At 42.4% G+C, this 23,202-nt stretch overlaps 1 protein-coding gene across 1 annotated transcript in view; it reads right to left on the bottom strand.

Moving 5' to 3' along the window:
- LOC145984366 (cell division cycle protein 20 homolog) overlaps positions 1-23,202 on the bottom strand; it is a 48,382-nt gene that overhangs the window by 5,022 nt on the left and 20,158 nt on the right. The window contains exons 5-9 of the mRNA XM_083118025.1: positions 12,733-12,861; positions 12,205-12,334; positions 9,291-9,484; positions 4,424-4,603; positions 1,290-1,417 (exon numbers count right to left, since the gene is read on the bottom strand). Coding sequence (XP_082974151.1) covers positions 1,290-1,417; positions 4,424-4,603; positions 9,291-9,484; positions 12,205-12,334; positions 12,733-12,861 — 761 coding nt within the window. The remainder of the gene's footprint in view (positions 1-1,289; positions 1,418-4,423; positions 4,604-9,290; positions 9,485-12,204; positions 12,335-12,732; positions 12,862-23,202) is intronic.

The following is a 23,202-nucleotide window of genomic DNA, read 5'->3' as shown; positions in this document are numbered from 1 at the left end:
GATGTTGCTCTTATTTTACCTTCCTAGGTTCTAATTCTAGAAATTCTCTATGGTGCTATAAGAGCTAGTTGGAACCCTCTATCCAAAAATAGTTTTAAGCCTAGAATTATGTACTATCAAAGTCACCCCAAAGCCAGGGAAGGCAGTCTTAAGGTTTTACTTCTTTTAAATTTACATAGATGATGGTTACGAACATAATAAGTAGTTTCCAAATCAAATTTGAGATTTTATTCACCATTTTAACATCACAATGTTAACACTAAAATGGAGGTATTTTTTAATCTTTTATTTACCAAAAATGCGTGACTACTAAAGTAACCAAATATTTTAGAGCAATATTCTAAAAGGGTTGAATACAAAGTAGTAGCAACACTACTGTCACATGACTGTGGAGCTGGTAACAGAATGTGAGAGGAGATAGTGCAGTGAGTAGTGATGGTTCCACAAGGTGATTCAGTTGCATTGTGCAGTGTCCTGAAGAACACGTTTATGGAACTGCAACAATGCTTATAGATAAAAATTGAAGTTGCATGAGGTTGTAGTGTACAATACAGTTGAACGCCTACATATCTGGCCAAGGAACAAGAAAAGGTATTTTATTGCAAATCGTTAGCCTATTATTGCTAAAATTTAAAACAAATCTCCGAGATCAGCCCACAAATTTCCTAAAACCATGTCAAAAATGAGTGGATGCATGAGGACAACATTCCAACACCCCCCATGACAATTAACTTGCTTATTTTAAATGTACAGTGAAACCTTGATCTTGTACGTTTTTCAGTGGACCAAGCTGAAAAAACTTAAAATATGGGAAAATGTAAAATTGAGGAAAATTTTATAGCATTTTGCTACGTTGGGACCAACAAGATTGAATGTATAATGTTGGAAAATGTAAAATTCGGGAATGTAAAATCGGGGTTCCACTGTAATTGTAACTATAATTCTGAGAACTTGAAGTCATTTCGAAGTTAGCGGTTTCCATAGCGGAGATATCGCACACGATTTGACGGGAGTTAGTGTCAGAGCGGCCGCCATGCATGCTGCCATCAGGTGCACAAAGGGAAAAGAAAGACCCTGTATGTAACAAACAGAACTGTAGGTCAAAAATGTATAGGTTCAACTTGATTCAGCATAGGAAGAGAAAGAGTGCAAGTTAAATTGTAGGCACTGTATTAGTCACAATGTCTTTAAAATTTCATAATCTATTAGACATAAAAATGTAAGTTTAATGCACTCCTGGTTTCCATAACTGGTAACACTAGCATGCTTAATTTATTTTCCATACAAACCCGAAAGAATAAAGTGGTCGATTCTGAGGATACAACTGTCCAGAAGTAACAGGCCAAATATTCACAACATTATCATTTCCTCCACTTGCTAAGTACCTTCCATCAATGGACCACTTAAGGCCACAGACCTAATGAAGGAACAAGAAAAAAATAGCACTTAAGAACACATTTATAAGTAGTAATATTTTATTAAGTCAAATATTAATACGCGGAAATACAAGATAGATACTACTATATGTACAACATTTCTCTCCTTTCTTTGCAGGTAAATATATTCTGTGTGTGTGTGTGTGTCAGTGTTTTGGTGATTACTTCAGAATTTGATAGAAACATACTGCAATGTTACGGTGACCGTTTGACCAGAACATTTCCATGTAGGAGACTTTAGAAGTCCATATTTTAAAAATCTTCAATATGTCCAGTTTTATAAAAATCTAGAAGTTAGCTAAAAAATGAAATCTAAACTTGAGACACTTCATGCTAAAATTCGATAACATTTTGAACTAATATCATGGAAACACTGTTTCAAGTTATTCACAGAAATGTGTTATTTTTTATATTTAGCATCGCCTTTCTGCCATGTTTTGCTAATTGCCCATAACAATCCAAATTATACAATTTCGAGAAGATTCGAGCAGGCAGCATTGCTTAAGTTAGCTCGCATTGCAGTTTTTATTGCTTTGTGTGGTTTACTTTATGTCTAGAGCAATGAATAAGTATGACCAAGAAGCGTACATGTAGTTTCAATGCAGGCCTGCACAAAGAATTTAAATTCCTGCATCTCAACACAAACTCAACAGACAATGTCTAATGAATTAGTGAATGCTAATGTATTTTCTAATCCAGAAGACGAAACAAAACCATTCGATCAATGGCAATTTGAAAGAGGAATCATAACACAACTTTGAAAAGACTGGAAAGAAAATAAAAATAAGAAAAAATATAAATATGCTGACCAAGGCAGTAATTTATTTTATTAAAAACATAAACTAAACGTAACGTTTCAACCTTCTAGCAAGGTCTTCATCAGACTCTGTATCAAGTACAAGAACTTTTGTACTTGATACAGAGTCTGATGAAGACCTTGCTAGAAGGTTGAAACGTTACGTTTAGTTTATGTTTTTAATAAAATAAATTACTGCCTTGGTCAGCATATTTATATTTTTTCATAATAATGGAAACAAGGCTTAATGGTGTTATAAAAATAAGGTTTAATTGTCCGATAAATGGGTACAGATATTTTGCTAAGTTAGAAGTCGACCACATAAAGTACGATGTCCTTCTGAATGCAGAGGAAATTTTGTTATGCTTGTCTAGTACGTCCACTCCCATTGAGCATGTTTGCTCAATCCTGAACAATATGTGGACAGATGTTCACAGCAAATTCAACCCTTCTCGACTTGTCTTTTGGCTTTATCTCATACAAGAATTGAATTTTGTAGGCATACAACCTTAACCTCATTCATATGTCATATACACCATGTTACAAAATGATGTGAACGATTTCAACTTGTTATATTTTCATGTTAGGGGGAATAAAAAATGCGGTTGATAATAAGAAGACGTAAGTGAGTTACTAAATTATTTCTGTAAAACTTACTTGTAAATGTTCGATTAATTTTGGTGGCCTTTGCCACCATCCACTTCGGAACTTATTGCTTCACTGAGTTCCCATGGTTGTTGTTGATGATTTGGTGTTTTCAGTCCACTTTATGCACAGTAAGGCTAATCGGGACTGGACCTACAGTTTAAAGTGGGATCCAAACCACTATGTGCCTCCACCGTGTATCAAACCTGGGACCCCTTGATTACAAGGCGACAACGCTACCACTGCGCCATCGGAGAGGCCCAAATAGATGGTGGTAGAGGCCACTGAAATTAATTGAACATTTACAAATAAGTTTCGTGGAAATAATTTAGTAACTCACTTACATCTTCTGTTATATTTTATTCATAAATTGTAAAAAAAAAAGATGTAATGTAACTGTCCAAGTGTAAGTGCCAATGGTTATCGCGAAGATAACTTACAAATGCTCAATGTGAGCACCCTTCGTTACTATGCTCACATCAATATGGTAATTAACTCCATCCAGACATGTTTCAGCATGTCATCAATGGTTTGCACTGGAGCACCAATGCGAGTGTTCTTTTCTGGTGGATCTTCATGAAATTGTGTACGAAAGTGACATTGCACACTCATGACTGACCTACTCTCACAAAATGCTCTCTTCTCACCACTGGCAGCTATTGACAACTGGTCAGCCTGGCAGCTGGCGGCAGAAATTAGATGTACTGGGACTATTCCAAAACACTTAAGAATGTGTTCAAATGTATTTCACAGGATATTTGATCTGTGATTATGTTGTATTGCTCATGGAATGGGTTTTTATCATTCAAATCATTTTGAAACACATCGTACGTTCGATTCAGGAAGGCCCAATTGTTGATTACAGCATGGGAGAGATTTTTGTGGACTCCCATTGCAGGAATGTTTCTTCAGCTTTTTTTTTGCCTGATGTCATCAATCTACCTGATGATTTTCCTTTCACCACACTACTTGTCTCCTGGAACTGAACAAAACATCAACAGGTATTGTTCTTGTGTGGAGAGTCCAATTGATACTTGTGTTTAAATTTCCTTTGTACCAGAATCACAGATTTGTGTTCTGCCAGCCATAAGACAAGAATCTTTCCACTGTAGGGTGTACATTGCACTTCAATGCACAAATACACACTGCAACTTCCTAACTGGAAGCACACAATGATCTTCACATAATTTTCTCAATCATTACCCCAGACTGCATTAAATGTACACCCAATAGCAAAAGAAATAGGCGAATTGTCCGTCACCATTTTTATTTAGTCCGCTTTCCATAATATAATGATCATGAATTGAAATAAAAACTTAAGCAGAGGACAAAATCTGCAAAATTCCATACCTTAAAACAACACAGGATGTAGAATACAAAAGGATGAAAATGGAGACTGCCACTTTACCTGCTATTATCTTTCCCATTGACTGTACAACTTTTAAGGCATACAATGACTGTGTAACATATCTTTCACAATAATCCCACCATTAATTCTCAGAAACCCATTATTTAATGATAGTACTTAAATCAAACATGTACATACCTCTTGTGAATGGGCTTCAATATTAGAAACCATGTAATTCTGTGACCGCACATCATAGTTGTGGATGGCACCTACGCGAGATCCGCTGCTTAAAATATATGCATTCCAATCAACAGCACCAACTCGAGCTGTGTGGGTGGTCATACTTCTAAGACATTTCTTCCTTTCACAGTCATAAATCTGAAAGGTAATATACAATACAGACAATGAGCTTAAAGCAACAATTATTCTATTTTCACAATATACCATATTTACTCATGTATAATGCGCACTATTTTCCAAAATTTTTGCTCCCAAAAACTGCGGTGCGTATTATGAATGGAATAATTTGGACAGCCAACATGAAACCGTACAGGGTCATTCCATGATTTTCTGACACTTGCATTGATTTTTCATGTTTACGGAACCCTATCATGTTATATATTGTTGTAAAGCTTAAATCCTGCAGTTTCTAAATATGATAACAGTATTACATTCAAGATAGTGACACTAATGTGAAATGCACTTGAAGTAACTTTATCACAAAATGAAGGAATGTTCTGATTTTTATGGTACTTTGGATTAAAGAAAAGGAAAAAGAAAATAATAATTAAAATGTATTACTGGCCAAATAATATATAATATATATATGGAGTGTGTAAATGCCTTAATGGAAGAAATCTTGTGCTGCTAGCTTGAGGGTCCTGAATGTGCCTCGCATAAATGTTACGTTAGTCACGAAAAAATATATACAGTCAACTCTCGATTCAACGACCTTTCACAGTTCCCGGGAAAAGGGTCGTTATTTCGAAGGGGTCGTTATTGGAATTTGCCCCAATTTTCTGCTTAAACGGAGCTCAAACTGGCACAAAGATGCATAGGAGATGGTAACACCATTTATCCTGGTAGTTATACAACCTGTTATGCACAGGACGCGTGTTGTGAGAAGGAAAATAGAACATGAAAACGTTTTCACAAAAAATAATGTTACTTTCTTTCAATTGTGCACAGTCGTTGCTTTTCCAGGAAATTCTTACAATTATAGTTCATGAGAAAGCCGTTTGCACCGAGACCTATGGAAAGGAAAACAATCTCTCGCTTATTGCAAGCGAAACTCGAAGAATCTTGACACCAGTTACACTGGCACCAGCAAAAGTCGGGAGATAATCGGGCAGAATAAATGTTGGATTTTATACATGTCTAGTGGAGCATTGTCTGTTACAAGATTAACTGGTAAGATTAGATCTCTCGGGAGAAACAACACAACCTTTCTAGGCACCAGACAAAAAAAAAAGGCGGGGCTGTAATTTTCGTTCTGGTTCGGCTGTGTAAAATACATCGCAAAAAAAAACTCGTTTTCTTTGCTTCAACCAACTCCATTCACCCTCCCCCCTTCCCCATTCAAGGGAGCAGTCCAAACTCCTTCTTTGACTTGCATTGTAATCCAGAGTGAAAAAGGAAACGCGCAACTTGCGATTTGTCTTCACCCAATGCGTATTCTAGGACACGTCATTAAACAGCGTCCCAGTCGAAAGTCATTTAGGTTTGAAATTGAATTTCACTTTAAACTGTATATTTAGTCCCGATTAGCCCATCAGCATAAAATGAACTGAAAACAAGCTTTATGAAACTGCGCACTTTTACATGTCAAAATGGTAGATCGTTATTTACTCTCACGTTAATCGATGATTTAATGTTGGACTTAGGAGTATTCCAGATGTCAAACACCCACTCCTCCAAAAGTTTTCCCCTTGAATAATGTCTTTCTAATCGATCTCAGTGACCATTCCTACATTGAGCACTTTTTTTTCTTCACATGAATGGTTCTGAAGAAAAGCGGATGTGAATTAAATTTACAGTTTTGCTTATCAGAAGGCACAGAACATGAAGTTATTTTAACTCTTGTTTTCCTTTCTGGAGATCGAATTTCGTCAAATGAAAACAGCTTTGCGAGATTCAAAACAATAACATTTTTCTTCGCGCTGGATGAGTCATTGCTGTTATCGGCAAGCAAAAGCTTTGCGGACGCTAGACAAAACACTGGCGCCAGCTGCATCGTAAGAACAAGGAGACCGGCTGGAAGTTCGATTAACAGGTGGCGGAAGAGAAAAGTCCCAGCATTTTAAAGATAACGCAACTGTCGAAGATGGAACTTTTAACAGCAGTGTAAAGAAGAAAGAAATGTCCCTTGCTTTACGTTTTACCATGCAACAGACAATAATACGGGTAATATTTCCTATGCAGACAACAGCATAAAAAAAGACCTGAATTCTGCAATTATCAACATTGCCGTGCACACCAGTGGCGGAGAATAAGCTGGGAAAAGGGGGGGGAGGTGCCGTGCACACCAGTGGCGGAGAATAAGCTGGGAAAAGGGGGGAGGGTTAATTTTTTATTCTGTTTTTGTTCATTTTCAAGAATATATCCAGAACTGGTTGCCCCATTTTAGACGTTAAAGGAAGAGGGTTGGGTCCACTTCCACCCTCGCCTGTAATCAGCCCGTGTGCGCACACAAGCAAGAAAATCGCCCCTCCCCCTTTGCTGACAGGAAAAAGGGGAGAAGTCAGTCAGCCAACGGAACACTTTTTTGGCAGATAGCAGATATTACGACACAATTAGGAAAATGTATGAAGTGAGGAAACGGGAGTTATGATGCACGTAAGATCGAAGTAAACTTTTGTGGAAACATGGATGACAACGCATTAAGCGGGTTGACGATCTTTAGTTCGCCTATGTGGCTTTGATTATCTCTAACAGTTTCGCTTTTTTATGAAGTGTTGCAGGGAACAAAGAACACGTTTTGAATGAAAGCGGTTACCGGAAGTTGTCGGCTACAAGGCCGAAAGTTGCTCACTCACGGGAACCTGCTGAACTCTAGGTCAGAGCTGGACATATGGGCCAGACTTCCAGGCGCCACGCATCTGTATTTTCGAACATTCCTGCGATCTTATCTCTCAAGGTGGTGTATTTATCGATGAAAGAGCTTGACCTGCCATACACATTGGCAAAGACTGCAAGTCCAGCAGTCATTTCGGGCTGCTCCCCCCCTCCTCACCTGCGAGTTTTCAGCAGCTCTTAGGACAAGGAAACAAGTCAAGGTCGATTTAAAATAACATCCAAGCACATTCGATCTTCTCTTCTCGCGTATCCAAGAGAAAGCATGGCAAAACAAGCCTGGCACGTTGGGTAGCGGCCGTCGGGTGCGGGGTAACATTGGTGCGCTTGAGCGAGGGGGTGGCAGAGGTCAAGTGCTATTGGATATCACTCAAGCATGGTGTTGTGGTGTCTATTTTTAGTTCAGACCCAATTGTGAGCGGTAGAGCGCTCGTGAAGGGAATGATTGGGGGGAAAAAATGCATTTTTCGGCCGATTTCCTTCATTTTTTCAACTTTTTTTCCAAAATTTTAAACTTTTTTCTAAATTTTTCACGGTTCCCGGGAAAAGGGTCGTTACTTCGAGGGGGTCGTTATACCCGGGGTCGTAGAATCGAGAGTTGACTGTATTTTGAAGTTTTTCATAATTAGGAAAAGAGACACACGGTAGTATATAAATATGGAGAAACTAGTACTCACTTTTATCCACGAAGCTGTTTTCTTGGTAAAAGTAAAGAAGGAATGAGCAAAACCACATAAAAACTTGAAGGCTATTTCCCACAATTTTTCACTTTATAATGTAATGTTCTGCAACACCAAGAAAAGCAGTGCCATTCTGGTAGAACTCGAGAATGCACCTCTCATCACATGGGATGTGTATCAGTGGTATTTGCTGGGTGAGAAATAATAGAAAATATCTTCCAGAGGACTGCAAATCCACAAAATAATTTTGATCTCGCTGTCTACTATTACAGAATAAATAAGGTGGTTGAAGAGTGAAAGCTTTGGGATGCTAAACACAGTGGAGGGAGAGGGGAGGGGAGGGAGGTGGTGTGGGTTGGTGACTCATGGCATACACAAGTGATATTCTTCCACATAGCAACAAGTGATTCATTGAATAGCTATGTCATTGACTCTTGATCAGCATAACTATAGCTTTATGACCTACAACTAAGAAAGCCATTTCTTGAAACTGGATTATACTGCGCATTACATATGAGAATTGTTTGTCACTTTTCCCCATAAAATATCAGAGTGCGCAGTATACATGAACGTGCATTACACACACGTAAATACAGCATTCCTCAGAATTTTTTGACAATACTATATTTGCATTTATAATATTGGGTGCATCAGCACTTAAAGGCTATTTTGCACCAGTCACGTTATACGGGGTCCAGCCCCTTACCTTATCCAAAACATATATGAGAACACAATTGTGCCATAACTAAAATAACTTAATGACACTAGCTGAAACATTAAAACATTCTGTCCGGTTAAAAGCTGAGGCTGTAAAGGGGCACTCAGCACACACAAAGACAAAATACAGGACAACACACAGAATTATGTTGGCTATAGTGCCAGTCGCCAGAGCCTCGTTAGTCTGCAAAATGCAGTCCAGGGTGCACTATGTGGAAGTGAGGTTGACTTTTGGGCACCTAAGCAGAAGGTTGCCCCTTATACCCCGACACTACTATAAAGTCTGATATGTGACTACAAATAATAACTGATAACCCTGAAAAGTTTATCCTGCTGATAAACCAAATAGACATTTTTTGTCAATTTAGGCAAATTTTAGAAAGCTGTTCTGTAAAAATGTCTAACTCATTTTACCACATGAAATTTAAGTCTATAAATCAACAATATTTGATGTCTAGTTTCTTCTGATTGTTCTAGTACCTTGACTTTTATTTTAATATTTTTCAATCTCAGCCTTGCTCTGAGTACAGTGAACAGTAAAAAGTAATATTACAACTATGTAGATTGGAAAGAGAGTGTTCAATAAGTACACATACCTGAATTGAGCCTGTGCTTGAACCCACAGCAAGATGAAATCCTTGTTGCATCCATCCCACCGAGCAAATATACTCACTCTCATGTATACTGAAGAGCTGTTCAATTTCACCTGTCCCTGCATTCCATAGATAGAGAGTACAGCCAAGTGCCACTGCCAAAGTGTTATTTGAATGCCAATCTAACAAGTTCAGATCTAAAAATAAATTTTTTTCTTGCGTTACTCAACTGCATGAACACTATTGATATTAAGTCTAAATGCAGTAATCATAGGAATCAATTAGAGCTTTATAAGTCCAAATAATCACAGTAATCAATTACATTTTCCCCTTGGTTGATTGATTGACTTGGTTTATTTTACTTAGATTCTCTACCACTTTAAGCTAATAGCAAAGATGAGGAGGAGTGATGATCTGACAAAGGATCACTCATAAAGAACACCCATTCCCAGGCCAGGATTTGAACCCGGGACTCCTCACATTGTGGCACGCTGTGCTTACGACCCATAGTCTCAGATTTTGAAGAAACTTGGTACATTCAAATAACATTATTTAACTTCTCTGGTTTCAATATTATAGTCTCTTCAAGTTTCAGTGATTTTCAGTTTCTTTCCTTTCCTGAAGCCTTCAATGTGAACTGCACTTCCTTACAAAAAAACAACAAAAAAAAAACATCCTCTCCATCTCTAATTCAAATCATTCAATTCTTTTGAAATTAAACAAGAAAGCCAATCAAACTATACGAATTGAAGAAATTTAACAAAAAATATGACATCACACTACTATATATTTTAGTACACAAATAAATTATTAAAATATTATTTGTTAAGATTTTTTTGATGGAAACCTTAGTTGCAAAATTTGAATTATCTTTGTGAGGGAAAGGTACAGTGCTCACCATTTCTGGGTTGTAATGATTTGATTGAAAATCAATGGGTTTGTTAAACCCAGAAGTCTTAACTGTACAACACAATACACATACAGTGGAACACTGATTTTACGTTTTTCAGGGAAGCAAGCTGAAAAACTTAAAACTTGGGAAAATATAAAATCGAGGAAATTATTTTTAACATTTTGCTATGTTGAGATACGGTGACCATAATACTTGACCCTAAAAAAGAACATCCCAAGGAAGTCACTTTGCCTCCCCCCCCCCACTTTGCTGAAAAATCTGTTAGGTCTAATTATATCTATTAACGAATTATAATTATTTATTTAAGTAGGGATCACATAAATGATACATCATAAACAATAAATGATTTGTGTCAAGAAAAAAGAATTTAAATTCTAATTGCAGGTCCCTATTGACACTACATACACTGGTGCACGCAGAGGGTGGGGAGCTGAAAGGGGTACAGCCCCTTCCGAAATTTTGAGAAAATCAATATTTTCAAATAAAATCAGTGAAGAACTTGGGCAAAAACCAGAGTGGTAAATGCAAAGCCCCTTTAAAATATCCCCCCCCCCCCCGATTACAATTTTGAGCCAGGAAAAGTCTAAAAATATGAAATAACTTATTGTGTATACAACGCCTTCAGCAAAAAAGCATCTATCTATCCACCTTTACAATTTCAGCCCCACCCAAAAAAAAAGCCCTGCGTACGCCAGTGACTACACTTCCACTCTTGGCCATGTTATTCATTCCACTACAAATAATGGAACACACACAAGGCAATACAACTTGGGACATGAGCTATGTAACTTAAACAGTAAACTGCTGTCTGCTCGTACATTCTCAACTACAATGGAATATTTTCATTGTTATGAAGTGCATGAAACAGAGTCCAGCTGTTTGCCATGCTAAGAATTCCATCAACATTTTTCTTAGTATGAAATGTTTTTCAAATCTAAATTTGGTTTTCAAAATGAGACAAATAGTGTTTTTTGAATAATTTCGATGGGACAACTGGGACATGCCTCTGGAACGGGACTGTCCCAGTCAAAATGGGACATATGGTCACCCTATGTTGGGACCATCAAGATTGAATGTATAATGTGGAAAAAAAATGAAATTTAAAATTCAGGAACGTAAAATCAGCGTTCCACTGTATATTCATTCTGAAATACAATTCCATCAGTTAGGGAAACTTAAAACAATTTCAATACATGTAGAAATAGCAAAAAATTAACTCATATCCCAGCCATAGTATCAAATGAGCAAATGAACAGCACACACACCAGAAAGACAAAGAAACACCAATTGTGCTGCCGTCAAGTGAGCAAGTTATGAACTGAAATGCCAAACCTTTGTGCAAAACAAGCAGCCAACAATGTAGAAACATGTACATATTTCCATAAGCACCCCAAAACTAACAAACATGTTGGTTACATGAGAAAACATTAACATATGTTATCCATGCTGAATGGGTTAAGATTGAATCTAAAGATATCGGTTTGGCAGTTACGCGGAGATAGACAATTCATACTAATGAGTTCATGTTTCATTTTTCTGCACACTTTTTGTTCGCGATCAGCCATGTACATGCCTCACGAAGCCACCAGACAGGTGGCGAAATTGATCATGAACAAAAAGTTTGTGGAAAAATGAATCATGAACTCATTAGAATGAATTATGGGTTAAGATGTCAAAACGGAAGGATCATTACTTATTCTTACATTAATCAACTATTTATTGTTGGATATACTAGTCTTGTGAGGCAAATACCCATTCTGTCAGTAGTTTTCCTCTAAATAATGTTTGTTTTTTCATCGGTTTAAGCATACATTCCTACACTGAATTTATTCCAGTCGTAGTATAGTGCTTACTCTATCTGTTGCATCTCTTTTTGGCCTTGGTGTTGCTACCTTACAGCCTTGTGTAGTGAAAATAATAAATATACTGCTTACATTAAAGTTCAGCCCACAGATTTATTTATAACGTAGGCATAAATGTGAAATTTATGGCAAAAACACTTACAGTAGTCATTGACTATATCTGGTGCATCTAAGATCCTTTCTGGTACAGAAGGAATATATCTTGTAGGATGCTTGTTGGTGAAATTAGTTTTATGGGCACTGTACAACTCTACCAGTCGATTCTGGTGGCCCTGTAAATTAGAACAGCTAGCATTACTTGACATCACTAAACATTATAAGCATTATAATGGTTTTTGTACACTTTTTAAAAACCTTGTCCAAGAAAACAGACCAAGATTATGATACCTTGTGAATTTTTTATTTACATCACTTTTAGGCTTTCAAAAAAAAAAAGTTATATATATTTAGTCACACATGAAATCATACAGGACCCTATTCAAAATCTTTATAAATAAGAATGGGATGTAGGAGATGGAGAAAAGCTTTCTGAAGACAATGTGTAAAACTTTTTGCCACATGTTCTGCTTTAAGCAAGTTCACAAGCAGCAAAAAGAAAAAGAATGTACACAGGAAAAAAATGTCAGCTTATGCAGACATTAATAATTAAATATGTAAATTTTAACTTTACCCGTGGTACTTCTGGACGGCTATTGTAGGATAAGATTTTTACATTCCCCAAATTTTCCAACTGCAAGTTTTTGGCCATTCCACGTTCAGTATCACTGGGTGAGCTGGAAGATGAATCATCTTGATTTAGCTGTAAAAATAAAAATATTGAATGTTTCTCTAGATATTGCTGTGATGGCAATTGTTGACATACACTCACTGGAATCACTTTCCATCTGCATCCAGGCCATTGATGATAAATGTAACATATTCTGACATGCCATGTTGAAAAAAAAGGAAAACATAAGATCTGATATTATTTTAGACAATATTAGATACAGTGGAACCTTGATTTTACGTTTTTCTGGGGTCAAGCTGAAAAAAGTTAAAATGCAGGAAAATGTAAAACCAGGAAAAAAATCAGGGTTCCACTGTATATTTATATTTAAATATAACTAAATTTACAAAAAGTAAATAAATAATTGATTATGTAATTGCTGAATATTTCACACCCTCTTCAATTATCAATGATTACACATCATTCCATAATTTGTTTGAAGACCATGAAGAATTGCACAATAACAACATTACTGTAATTAATCTACCACAAATTGTAGACTCCAACTATACCATACAGGATGGTGGGCCTTGTTACAAGAATTTATATAATTTCTCCAATTTATAATTTGCATTCTATTAACAATTTAAAAAATCTCAACAGAAAAACACTAGATTTGATACAAACAAATATATTATATATATATATATACACACCGCGTGAGGCACCTGAAAGTACCACCTGAAATAGCGAAGAAACCAGAAACAGTAGCGATGTGAGGTTTGCGGGAAACAATAATATCAAATGGGGCTCGTAAATCGGAGGTATGGGGTGGGTCGAAAAATATCGACAAATGGGGCATCTGGAGCAAAGTTATATTTTTTCAAATGGAATGATATGCAATAACATGCATAATATAAAAGAGCACACGCAGAGAAACACAACGCCGTTGGTTTCATGCATCTACTGCACATAGGAACGAAGATATGGCCATGTGAAAATATGTAAACAAACTAACAAGTGGCCCACTTGACCGTCAGTACCACGGCATGTAAGACTTCTCAGGTGCCTGACAGAACTGCCTTTACGCAGAGCAAGTTTTGATAGCAGGTCCACGAGATCGTGTTAGTTCATAGCAAGCAGTCGTAGTGGAAAGAGCGAAGATTATGGTGTTCACAAACATAGAAAAAGCGGACATGATCCTGATTTATGGGGAATGCCGAAAGAATGCCTCAGAAGACTACCGTGTGTACGCAAAGATATATCCTGACAGACGACAGCCATCTCGACGTCTGTTTGGTAAGTTATTTATTAAATTAAGAGACACCGGAAGTGTAACACCACGAGCACGTGTGCGGAACAATCCAACTACAGGTGAGGCAGGTGCAACAAATGTTCTCACCGCTGTTGCTGTGAATCCGCACGTTAGCTCCCGTGAAATTGCCAGGGATGCTGGGATGAGTCAGCGAAGTGTATTGTGCATTCTGCACACACACAAGTTTCACCCATATCATATCTCCCTCCATCAGGAACTTCACGGGAATGATTTTGTGGACCGTGTTCGGTTTTGCACATGGTTGTTACGACACGACACACCTGATTTGTCACGTATCCTCTTCACTGACGAGGCAACTTTTACCAATCATGGAAATGTCAACCTAAGGAACATGCACTATTGGTCGGTGACAAATCCACATTGGCTTCGCCAAGTGGAACGCCAGCGCCCATGGAGTGTGAACGTGTGGTGTGGTATAGTGGGTGAACATTTCATTGGCCCTTTTTTTTATACAAGGGACACTGAATGCTGACCGATACATACAATTTTTACAACATGAACTGCCTGTACTATTGGAGGACATACCACTTCAGACAAGGAGGGAAATGTGGTCCCAACATGACGGGTGCCCAGCTCACAGTGCAAGACGCGCTACAGCATGTGTGAAAAATACATTTCCAAATCGTTGGATTGGACATGGAGGGCCTGTCAAATGGCCGTTTCGTTCCCCAGATTTGACACCGTTAGACTTTTTCCTGTGGGGAAAGCTGAAGGACATTGTCTACCGGGATGTGCCAACAACTCCAGAGGATATGCAACACCGCATTACTGCGGCCTGTAGGGACATTCCCTACGAGATGCTACATTCTGTGCAACGATCTTTGCGTGGGCGCCTCGTTGCCAGTATCGCAGCTGACGGCCACCACTTTGAACACACACTTTGACAGGTTTTCGCTTCTTACACAGTGGTTCTTCGACATACTGTCATGGTCATTTTCATTATGCTGTAACACTGTCAAATACATGGTGCTGACGATGTCTACTGTATTTTTTCTTCCTTTAACACGTTCTGTCTTCATCTTGTCCAATGGCTTCCGACATCTCATACTTGTACATGCCGTGGTACTGACGGTCAAGTGGGCCACTTGTTAGTTTGTTTACATATTTTCACATGGCCATATCTTCGTTCCTATGTGCAGTAGATGCATGAGACCAATGGTGGTGTGTTTCTCTGCGTGTGCTCTTTTATATTATGCATGTTATTGTATATCGTCCCATTTAAAAAAATATGACTTTGCTCCATATGCCCCATTTGTCGATATTTTTCGACCCACCCCATACCTCTGAGTTACGAGCCCAATTTGATATTATTGTTTCCCGCAAACCTCACATCACTACTGTTTCTGGTTTCTTCGCTATTTCAGGTGGTACTTTTAGGTGCCTCACGCGGTGTGTGTATGTATGTATATATATATATATATATATATATATATAATGGATAAAAGCAAGGAGGGCCAAAAGGGCTAAGTAAAAATCAAATAAGGTAAAAGGAAACACTCACCGGACAGTAGAAAAATTCAAAATTTTCGCTAATTTATAGCATCATCGGTGTGAGAAGAAACAGAAGACGGAACCGGAAGTTGGGGTCCTGCAGAGTTGCCAGGTCCCCATTGAAGAAGAAGCGGTGCGTAGAACGAAAAAAACACTGTTTCGTCACCAGGCTTGTCGTAAACTGTGAGTGGGGAGGATGAGTTGGGAGGGAGGGCGGGAGGGTGGGTGAGGGTGGGCATTACTGGGTGGCCTTGTTCAGGCCAGGTGGAGTGGTTGCACTCATGGCCGATATATAGGCCCTCTCCCATCTTTTGCGAACAGAGGTGTTGGCTGGTTGGGGTAGGAGGTGGATGATCGCTACCCGGAAGCAGTCGTTGAAACTGATGTTGTGGTGGTTGGTGTGGACGGCGACAGTGAAGTCCAGGTTGTGGGTGGAGGAGCGGTGGTTATTGATGCGGAGGTTGAGGGCCGTTGATGTTTCCCCCAGGTAAAAATCACCACAGATGTTGCAGGTGAGGATGTAGATAAGGTTTGAGGCATGGCAGGTCCCTTTGGGATGGAGGGTAAATTTGCCAGTGGCCGTGTGCACCTGGAGGGTGTGAGAAGTGATGAGGATGGGACAGGTCTTGCACCTGGGTCGGTTGCATTTATGGGCAGGGGGGTGTTGGATGTGTGGTGAAGGAGTGTTGTGGACCAGGATGTTTTGGAGGTTAGGGGGGCGTTTGAAAACCACCCTGGGTTTGTCGGGAAATATGTTTTTGGTTTCGGGATCACTGTGGAGGATTGGGAGAAGAGAGTGCAGTGTGTGCCTGATTTTGTTGAGGTGGGGATGATATTGGGTGATGAGTGCAGGTGGGTTGGTGGCAGCAGGTTTCTTGGTGGTAGTGGTATGTGAGGCAGCTCGTGATATTTGCTTGGTGACCAGGATGGAGGGATATCCACGGTTAACCAGGGCCTGGTGTAGGCGGAGGTTATAATTCTGGCGGGAGGTGGGTGAAGAGTTCAGGCGCTGTCCCCTGAGGGCCAGAGAGAATGGAATTGCTTTTTTGGTGTGGAACGGGTGGGAGCTGGAGAAGTGTAGGTATTGCATGTGGTTGGTGGGTTTTATGTGGATGGAGGTAGTCAGGTGTCCTCCCTCGATGTGCACGTCCACATCCAGGAAGGTGATCTGGTTGGGGGAGTGTGTCCAGGTGAATTTTAGGGAACGGAAGTGGTTAAGTTGGTCCAGGAAGGCTGACAAGGATGGTTCTCCATGTGTCCAGAGCATGAAGATGTCGTCGATGAAGCGGAGCCAGAGGAGGGGTTGGAGGGGTTGGGTAGCCAAAAACTCTTGCTCAAGTTGGCCCATGAAGAGGTTTGCATAGGATGGGGCCATTCTGGTACCCATGGCTGTACCTCGGATCTGTAGGAAATTTTGGTTTTCAAAGGTGAAGTTGTTACAAGTGAGGACAAGGTGGGCTAGGTGGGTCAGGAAGTTGGTGCTGGGGTTGTGAGGTTTGGGTCTGCTATTGAGATAGAATTCTATGGAGCGGAGGCCATGGGAGTGAGGTATGTTGGTGTAGAGGGAAGTGACATCAATGGTGGCAAGGATGGTATTTGGGGGCAATGGTGGGAGGGTGCTGATTTTCTGGAGGAAGTGGTTGGTGTCACGGAGGTAGGAGGGCAGAGCTTTCACAAGAGGCTGGAGATGGGAGTCAACAAAGGCTGAGATTCGTTCTGTAGGTGAGTTATAGCTGGACACAATGGGTCTGCCAGGGTTGCCAGGTTTGTGGATTTTGGGCAATAGATAGAAGGTGGGGGTGCGGGGATTGTCGGGTATTAACATGGCGGTGGTACGAGCTGTTAGGCCTTCAGGTGGGCCACGGGTGTGGATGAAGTCCCGGATTTTGGTGAGGTGTTCGGCGGATAGGTCAGCTGTGGTGGGTTTGTAGGTGGAGGGGTCAGCCAGCTGGCGGTTGGCTTCCGCCAGGTAGTCTTGAGAGTTCAAGACCACCGTGGTGGACCCCTTGTCAGCTGGGAGGATTTTGATGTTGTGGTTGTTGCGGAGGTCTCTGAGAGCTTTCTGTTGGGGGGGATTGAGGTTAGGTTGGTTGTGAAAGTTATTTAAGAATGAGCTGTCAGAGGTGGTGGAAATGACGGCAGTGATGTATCTTTCCAAGGGGTGGTTGGTGGGCAGGGGGGGTGGATCTTGGGAGGAGGGGGGGTTAAATTGAAGGAGGCTCGGGTGGGTTTCACTGGTAGTGGTTTGGAGTGAGGGATTTTTGGCCCAGAAATGTTGCCATCGGAGGCTGCGAGCAAATGTGTGTATGTCAAAAAGTAGGCGGAATTGGTTGGGGGGAGTTGTGGGGGAGAAGGTGAGGCCTTTGGATAAAACAGCTATTTCATCAGTGCTCAGTTTATGGCTGGATAAATTGAGTACAGTCTGGTTGTTTTTGAGTGGGTTAGGGTCATTGGTGGTCATGGATCTGGTAGGGGTGGGTTTGTCCGTGGACTGGTTGTTTCCCAAGGTGCGATGTATGGGAGTGCAGTTTTGGTTTTCAGGGGGGGTCTGTGGTGGTGTGGGAGGGGTGGGCAATGGTAGAGGGGGGTCGGGTAATAGTGGGCATGTTGGTGTGGGACTGAAATTGGGCGGCAGTGGAAGGGGAAGGGTGCAGCCAGTCTGAAAAGCTTGACGGCAGAGATTGGAGAGTTTTTGGAGGTGTTTAATGTTAAGATCACTGGCAATGGAATGGGCGGTGTGCCAGAAGGAGTCTATTTTGTGATGGTGGTTACCTGGGGTCAGCAACAGGATTTTGGTAAGGGATTGAATAGAAATGGACAGTTCTCGGGTGCGATTTAGCTGGGATCGGTACATGGCGTGGGTCAGTTCAATAGCGAAATTTCTCGCGAGTGGGAAAATCGTGGGTTTTATGCTTGGGGGCATGGCGGAAAACGGCAGTTTGGGTGTGAGGCTTTTGGGTGTTAGGCCCAATATCAAACATGAGTGCAGGAAGCGTGCATGGGACGTAGCTTTGGTGTAGGAAACAATAAGAGATCGCAGGCGGTTCAGTTGATAGGAGTTATACGTGAAAGGATTCATACCAAATGTGGATAATAATGGATAAAAGCAAGGAGGGCCAAAAGGGCTAAGTAAAAATCAAATAAGGTAAAAGGAAACACTCACCGGACAGTAGAAAAATTCAAAATTTTCGCTAATTTATAGCATCATCGGTGTGAGAAGAAACAGAAGACGGAACCGGAAGTTGGGGTCCTGCAGAGTTGCCAGGTCCCCATTGAAGAAGAAGCGGTGCGTAGAACGAAAAAAACACTGTTTCGTCACCAGGCTTGTCGTAAACTGTGAGTGGGGAGGATGAGTTGGGAGGGAGGGCGGGAGGGTGGGTGAGGGTGGGCATTACTGGGTGGCCTTGTTCAGGCCAGGTGGAGTGGTTGCACTCATGGCCGATATATAGGCCCTCTCCCATCTTTTGCGAACAGAGGTGTTGGCTGGTTGGGGTAGGAGGTGGATGATCGCTACCCGGAAGCAGTCGTTGAAACTGATGTTGTGGTGGTTGGTGTGGACGGCGACAGTGAAGTCCAGGTTGTGGGTGGAGGAGCGGTGGTTATTGATGCGGAGGTTGAGGGCCGTTGATGTTTCCCCCAGGTAAAAATCACCACAGATGTTGCAGGTGAGGATGTAGATAAGGTTTGAGGCATGGCAGGTCCCTTTGGGATGGAGGGTAAATTTGCCAGTGGCCGTGTGCACCTGGAGGGTGTGAGAAGTGATGAGGATGGGACAGGTCTTGCACCTGGGTCGGTTGCATTTATGGGCAGGGGGGTGTTGGATGTGTGGTGAAGGAGTGTTGTGGACCAGGATGTTTTGGAGGTTAGGGGGGCGTTTGAAAACCACCCTGGGTTTGTCGGGAAATATGTTTTTGGTTTCGGGATCACTGTGGAGGATTGGGAGAAGAGAGTGCAGTGTGTGCCTGATTTTGTTGAGGTGGGGATGATATTGGGTGATGAGTGCAGGTGGGTTGGTGGCAGCAGGTTTCTTGGTGGTAGTGGTATGTGAGGCAGCTCGTGATATTTGCTTGGTGACCAGGATGGAGGGATATCCACGGTTAACCAGGGCCTGGTGTAGGCGGAGGTTATAATTCTGGCGGGAGGTGGGTGAAGAGTTCAGGCGCTGTCCCCTGAGGGCCAGAGAGAATGGAATTGCTTTTTTGGTGTGGAACGGGTGGGAGCTGGAGAAGTGTAGGTATTGCATGTGGTTGGTGGGTTTTATGTGGATGGAGGTAGTCAGGTGTCCTCCCTCGATGTGCACGTCCACATCCAGGAAGGTGATCTGGTTGGGGGAGTGTGTCCAGGTGAATTTTAGGGAACGGAAGTGGTTAAGTTGGTCCAGGAAGGCTGACAAGGATGGTTCTCCATGTGTCCAGAGCATGAAGATGTCGTCGATGAAGCGGAGCCAGAGGAGGGGTTGGAGGGGTTGGGTAGCCAAAAACTCTTGCTCAAGTTGGCCCATGAAGAGGTTTGCATAGGATGGGGCCATTCTGGTACCCATGGCTGTACCTCGGATCTGTAGGAAATTTTGGTTTTCAAAGGTGAAGTTGTTACAAGTGAGGACAAGGTGGGCTAGGTGGGTCAGGAAGTTGGTGCTGGGGTTGTGAGGTTTGGGTCTGCTATTGAGATAGAATTCTATGGAGCGGAGGCCATGGGAGTGAGGTATGTTGGTGTAGAGGGAAGTGACATCAATGGTGGCAAGGATGGTATTTGGGGGCAATGGTGGGAGGGTGCTGATTTTCTGGAGGAAGTGGTTGGTGTCACGGAGGTAGGAGGGCAGAGCTTTCACAAGAGGCTGGAGATGGGAGTCAACAAAGGCTGAGATTCGTTCTGTAGGTGAGTTATAGCTGGACACAATGGGTCTGCCAGGGTTGCCAGGTTTGTGGATTTTGGGCAATAGATAGAAGGTGGGGGTGCGGGGATTGTCGGGTATTAACATGGCGGTGGTACGAGCTGTTAGGCCTTCAGGTGGGCCACGGGTGTGGATGAAGTCCCGGATTTTGGTGAGGTGTTCGGCGGATAGGTCAGCTGTGGTGGGTTTGTAGGTGGAGGGGTCAGCCAGCTGGCGGTTGGCTTCCGCCAGGTAGTCTTGAGAGTTCAAGACCACCGTGGTGGACCCCTTGTCAGCTGGGAGGATTTTGATGTTGTGGTTGTTGCGGAGGTCTCTGAGAGCTTTCTGTTGGGGGGGATTGAGGTTAGGTTGGTTGTGAAAGTTATTTAAGAATGAGCTGTCAGAGAGTGGTGGAAATGACGGCAGTGATGTATCTTTCCAAGGGGTGGTTGGTGGGCAGGGGGGGTGGATCTTGGGAGGAGGGGGGTTAAATTGAAGGAGGCTCGGGTGGGTTTCACTGGTAGTGGTTTGGAGTGAGGGATTTTTGGCCCAGAAATGTTGCCATCGGAGGCTGCGAGCAAATGTGTGTATGTCAAAAAGTAGGCGGAATTGGTTGGGGGGAGTTGTGGGGGAGAAGGTGAGGCCTTTGGATAAAACAGCTATTTCATCAGTGCTCAGTTTATGGCTGGATAAATTGAGTACAGTCTGGTTGTTTTTGAGTGGGTTAGGGTCATTGGTGGTCATGGATCTGGTAGGGGTGGGTTTGTCCGTGGACTGGTTGTTTCCCAAGGTGCGATGTATGGGAGGTGCAGTTTTGGTTTTCAGGGGGGGTCTGTGGTGGTGTGGGAGGGGTGGGCAATGGTAGAGGGGGGTCGGGTAATAGTGGGCATGTTGGTGTGGGACTGAAATTGGGCGGCAGTGGAAGGGGAAGGGTGCAGCCAGTCTGAAAAGCTTGACGGCAGAGATTGGAGAGTTTTTGGAGGTGTTTAATGTTAAGATCACTGGCAATGGAATGGGCAGCACCAACTTCCTGACCCACCTAGCCAACCTTGTCCTCACTTGTAACAACTTCACCTTTGAAAACCAAAATTTCCTACAGATCCGAGGTACAGCCATGGGTACCAGAATGGCCCCATCCTATGCAAACCTCTTCATGGGCCAACTTGAGCAAGAGTTTTTGGCTACCCAACCCCTCCAACCCCTCCTCTGGCTCCGCTTCATCGACGACATCTTCATGCTCTGGACACATGGAGAACCATCCTTGTCAGCCTTCCTGGACCAACTTAACCACTTCCGTTCCCTAAAAATTCACCTGGACACACTCCCCCAACCAGATCACCTTCCTGGATGTGGACGTGCACATCGAGGGAGGACACCTGACTACCTCCATCCACATAAAACCCACCAACCACATGCAATACCTACACTTCTCCAGCTCCCACCCGTTCCACACCAAAAAAGCAATTCCATTCTCTCTGGCCCTCAGGGGACAGCGCCTGAACTCTTCACCCACCTCCCGCCAGAATTATAACCTCCGCCTACACCAGGCCCTGGTTAACCGTGGATATCCCTCCATCCTGGTCACCAAGCAAATATCACGAGCTGCCTCACATACCACTACCACCAAGAAACCTGCTGCCACCAACCCACCTGCACTCATCACCCAATATCATCCCCACCTCAACAAAATCAGGCACACACTGCACTCTCTTCTCCCAATCCTCCACAGTGATCCCGAAACCAAAAACATATTTCCCGACAAACCCAGGGTGGTTTTCAAACGCCCCCCTAACCTCCAAAACATCCTGGTCCACAACACTCCTTCACCACACATCCAACACCCCCCTGCCCATAAATGCAACCGACCCAGGTGCAAGACCTGTCCCATCCTCATCACTTCTCACACCCTCCAGGTGCACACGGCCACTGGCAAATTTACCCTCCATCCCAAAGGGACCTGCCATGCCTCAAACCTTATCTACATCCTCACCTGCAACATCTGTGGTGATTTTTACCTGGGGGAAACATCAACGGCCCTCAACCTCCGCATCAATAACCACCGCTCCTCCACCCACAACCTGGACTTCACTGTCGCCGTCCACACCAACCACCACAACATCAGTTTCAACGACTGCTTCCGGGTAGCGATCATCCACCTCCTACCCCAACCAGCCAACACCTCTGTTCGCAAAAGATGGGAGAGGGCCTATATATCGGCCATGAGTGCAACCACTCCACCTGGCCTGAACAAGGCCACCCAGTAATGCCCACCCTCACCCACCCTCCCGCCCTCCCTTCCAACTCATCCTCCCCACTCACAGTTTACGACAAGCCTGGTGACGAAACAGTGTTTTTTTCGTTCTACGCACCGCTTCTTCTTCAATGGGGACCTGGCAACTCTGCAGGACCCCAACTTCCGGTTCCGTCTTCTGTTTCTTCTCACACCGATGATGCTATAAATTAGCGAAAATTTTGAATTTTTCTACTGTCCGGTGAGTGTTTCCTTTTACCTTATTTGATTTTTACTTAGCCCTTTTGGCCCTCCTTGCTTTTATCCATTATTATCCACATTTGGTATGAATCCTTTCACGTATAACTCCTATCAACTGAACCGCCTGCGATCTCTTATTGTTTCCTACACCAAAGCTACGTCCCATGCACGCTTCCTGCACTCATGTTTGATATTGGGCCTAACACCCAAAAGCCTCACACCCAAACTGCCGTTTTCCGCCATGCC

Source organism: Lepisma saccharinum, chromosome 2, assembly GCF_977018435.1.
Source record: "Lepisma saccharinum chromosome 2, izLepSacc3.1, whole genome shotgun sequence".
NCBI classification, from domain to species: Eukaryota; Metazoa; Arthropoda; class Insecta; order Zygentoma; family Lepismatidae; genus Lepisma; species Lepisma saccharinum.
This window is presented reverse-complemented; position numbering and strand designations above follow the sequence as displayed.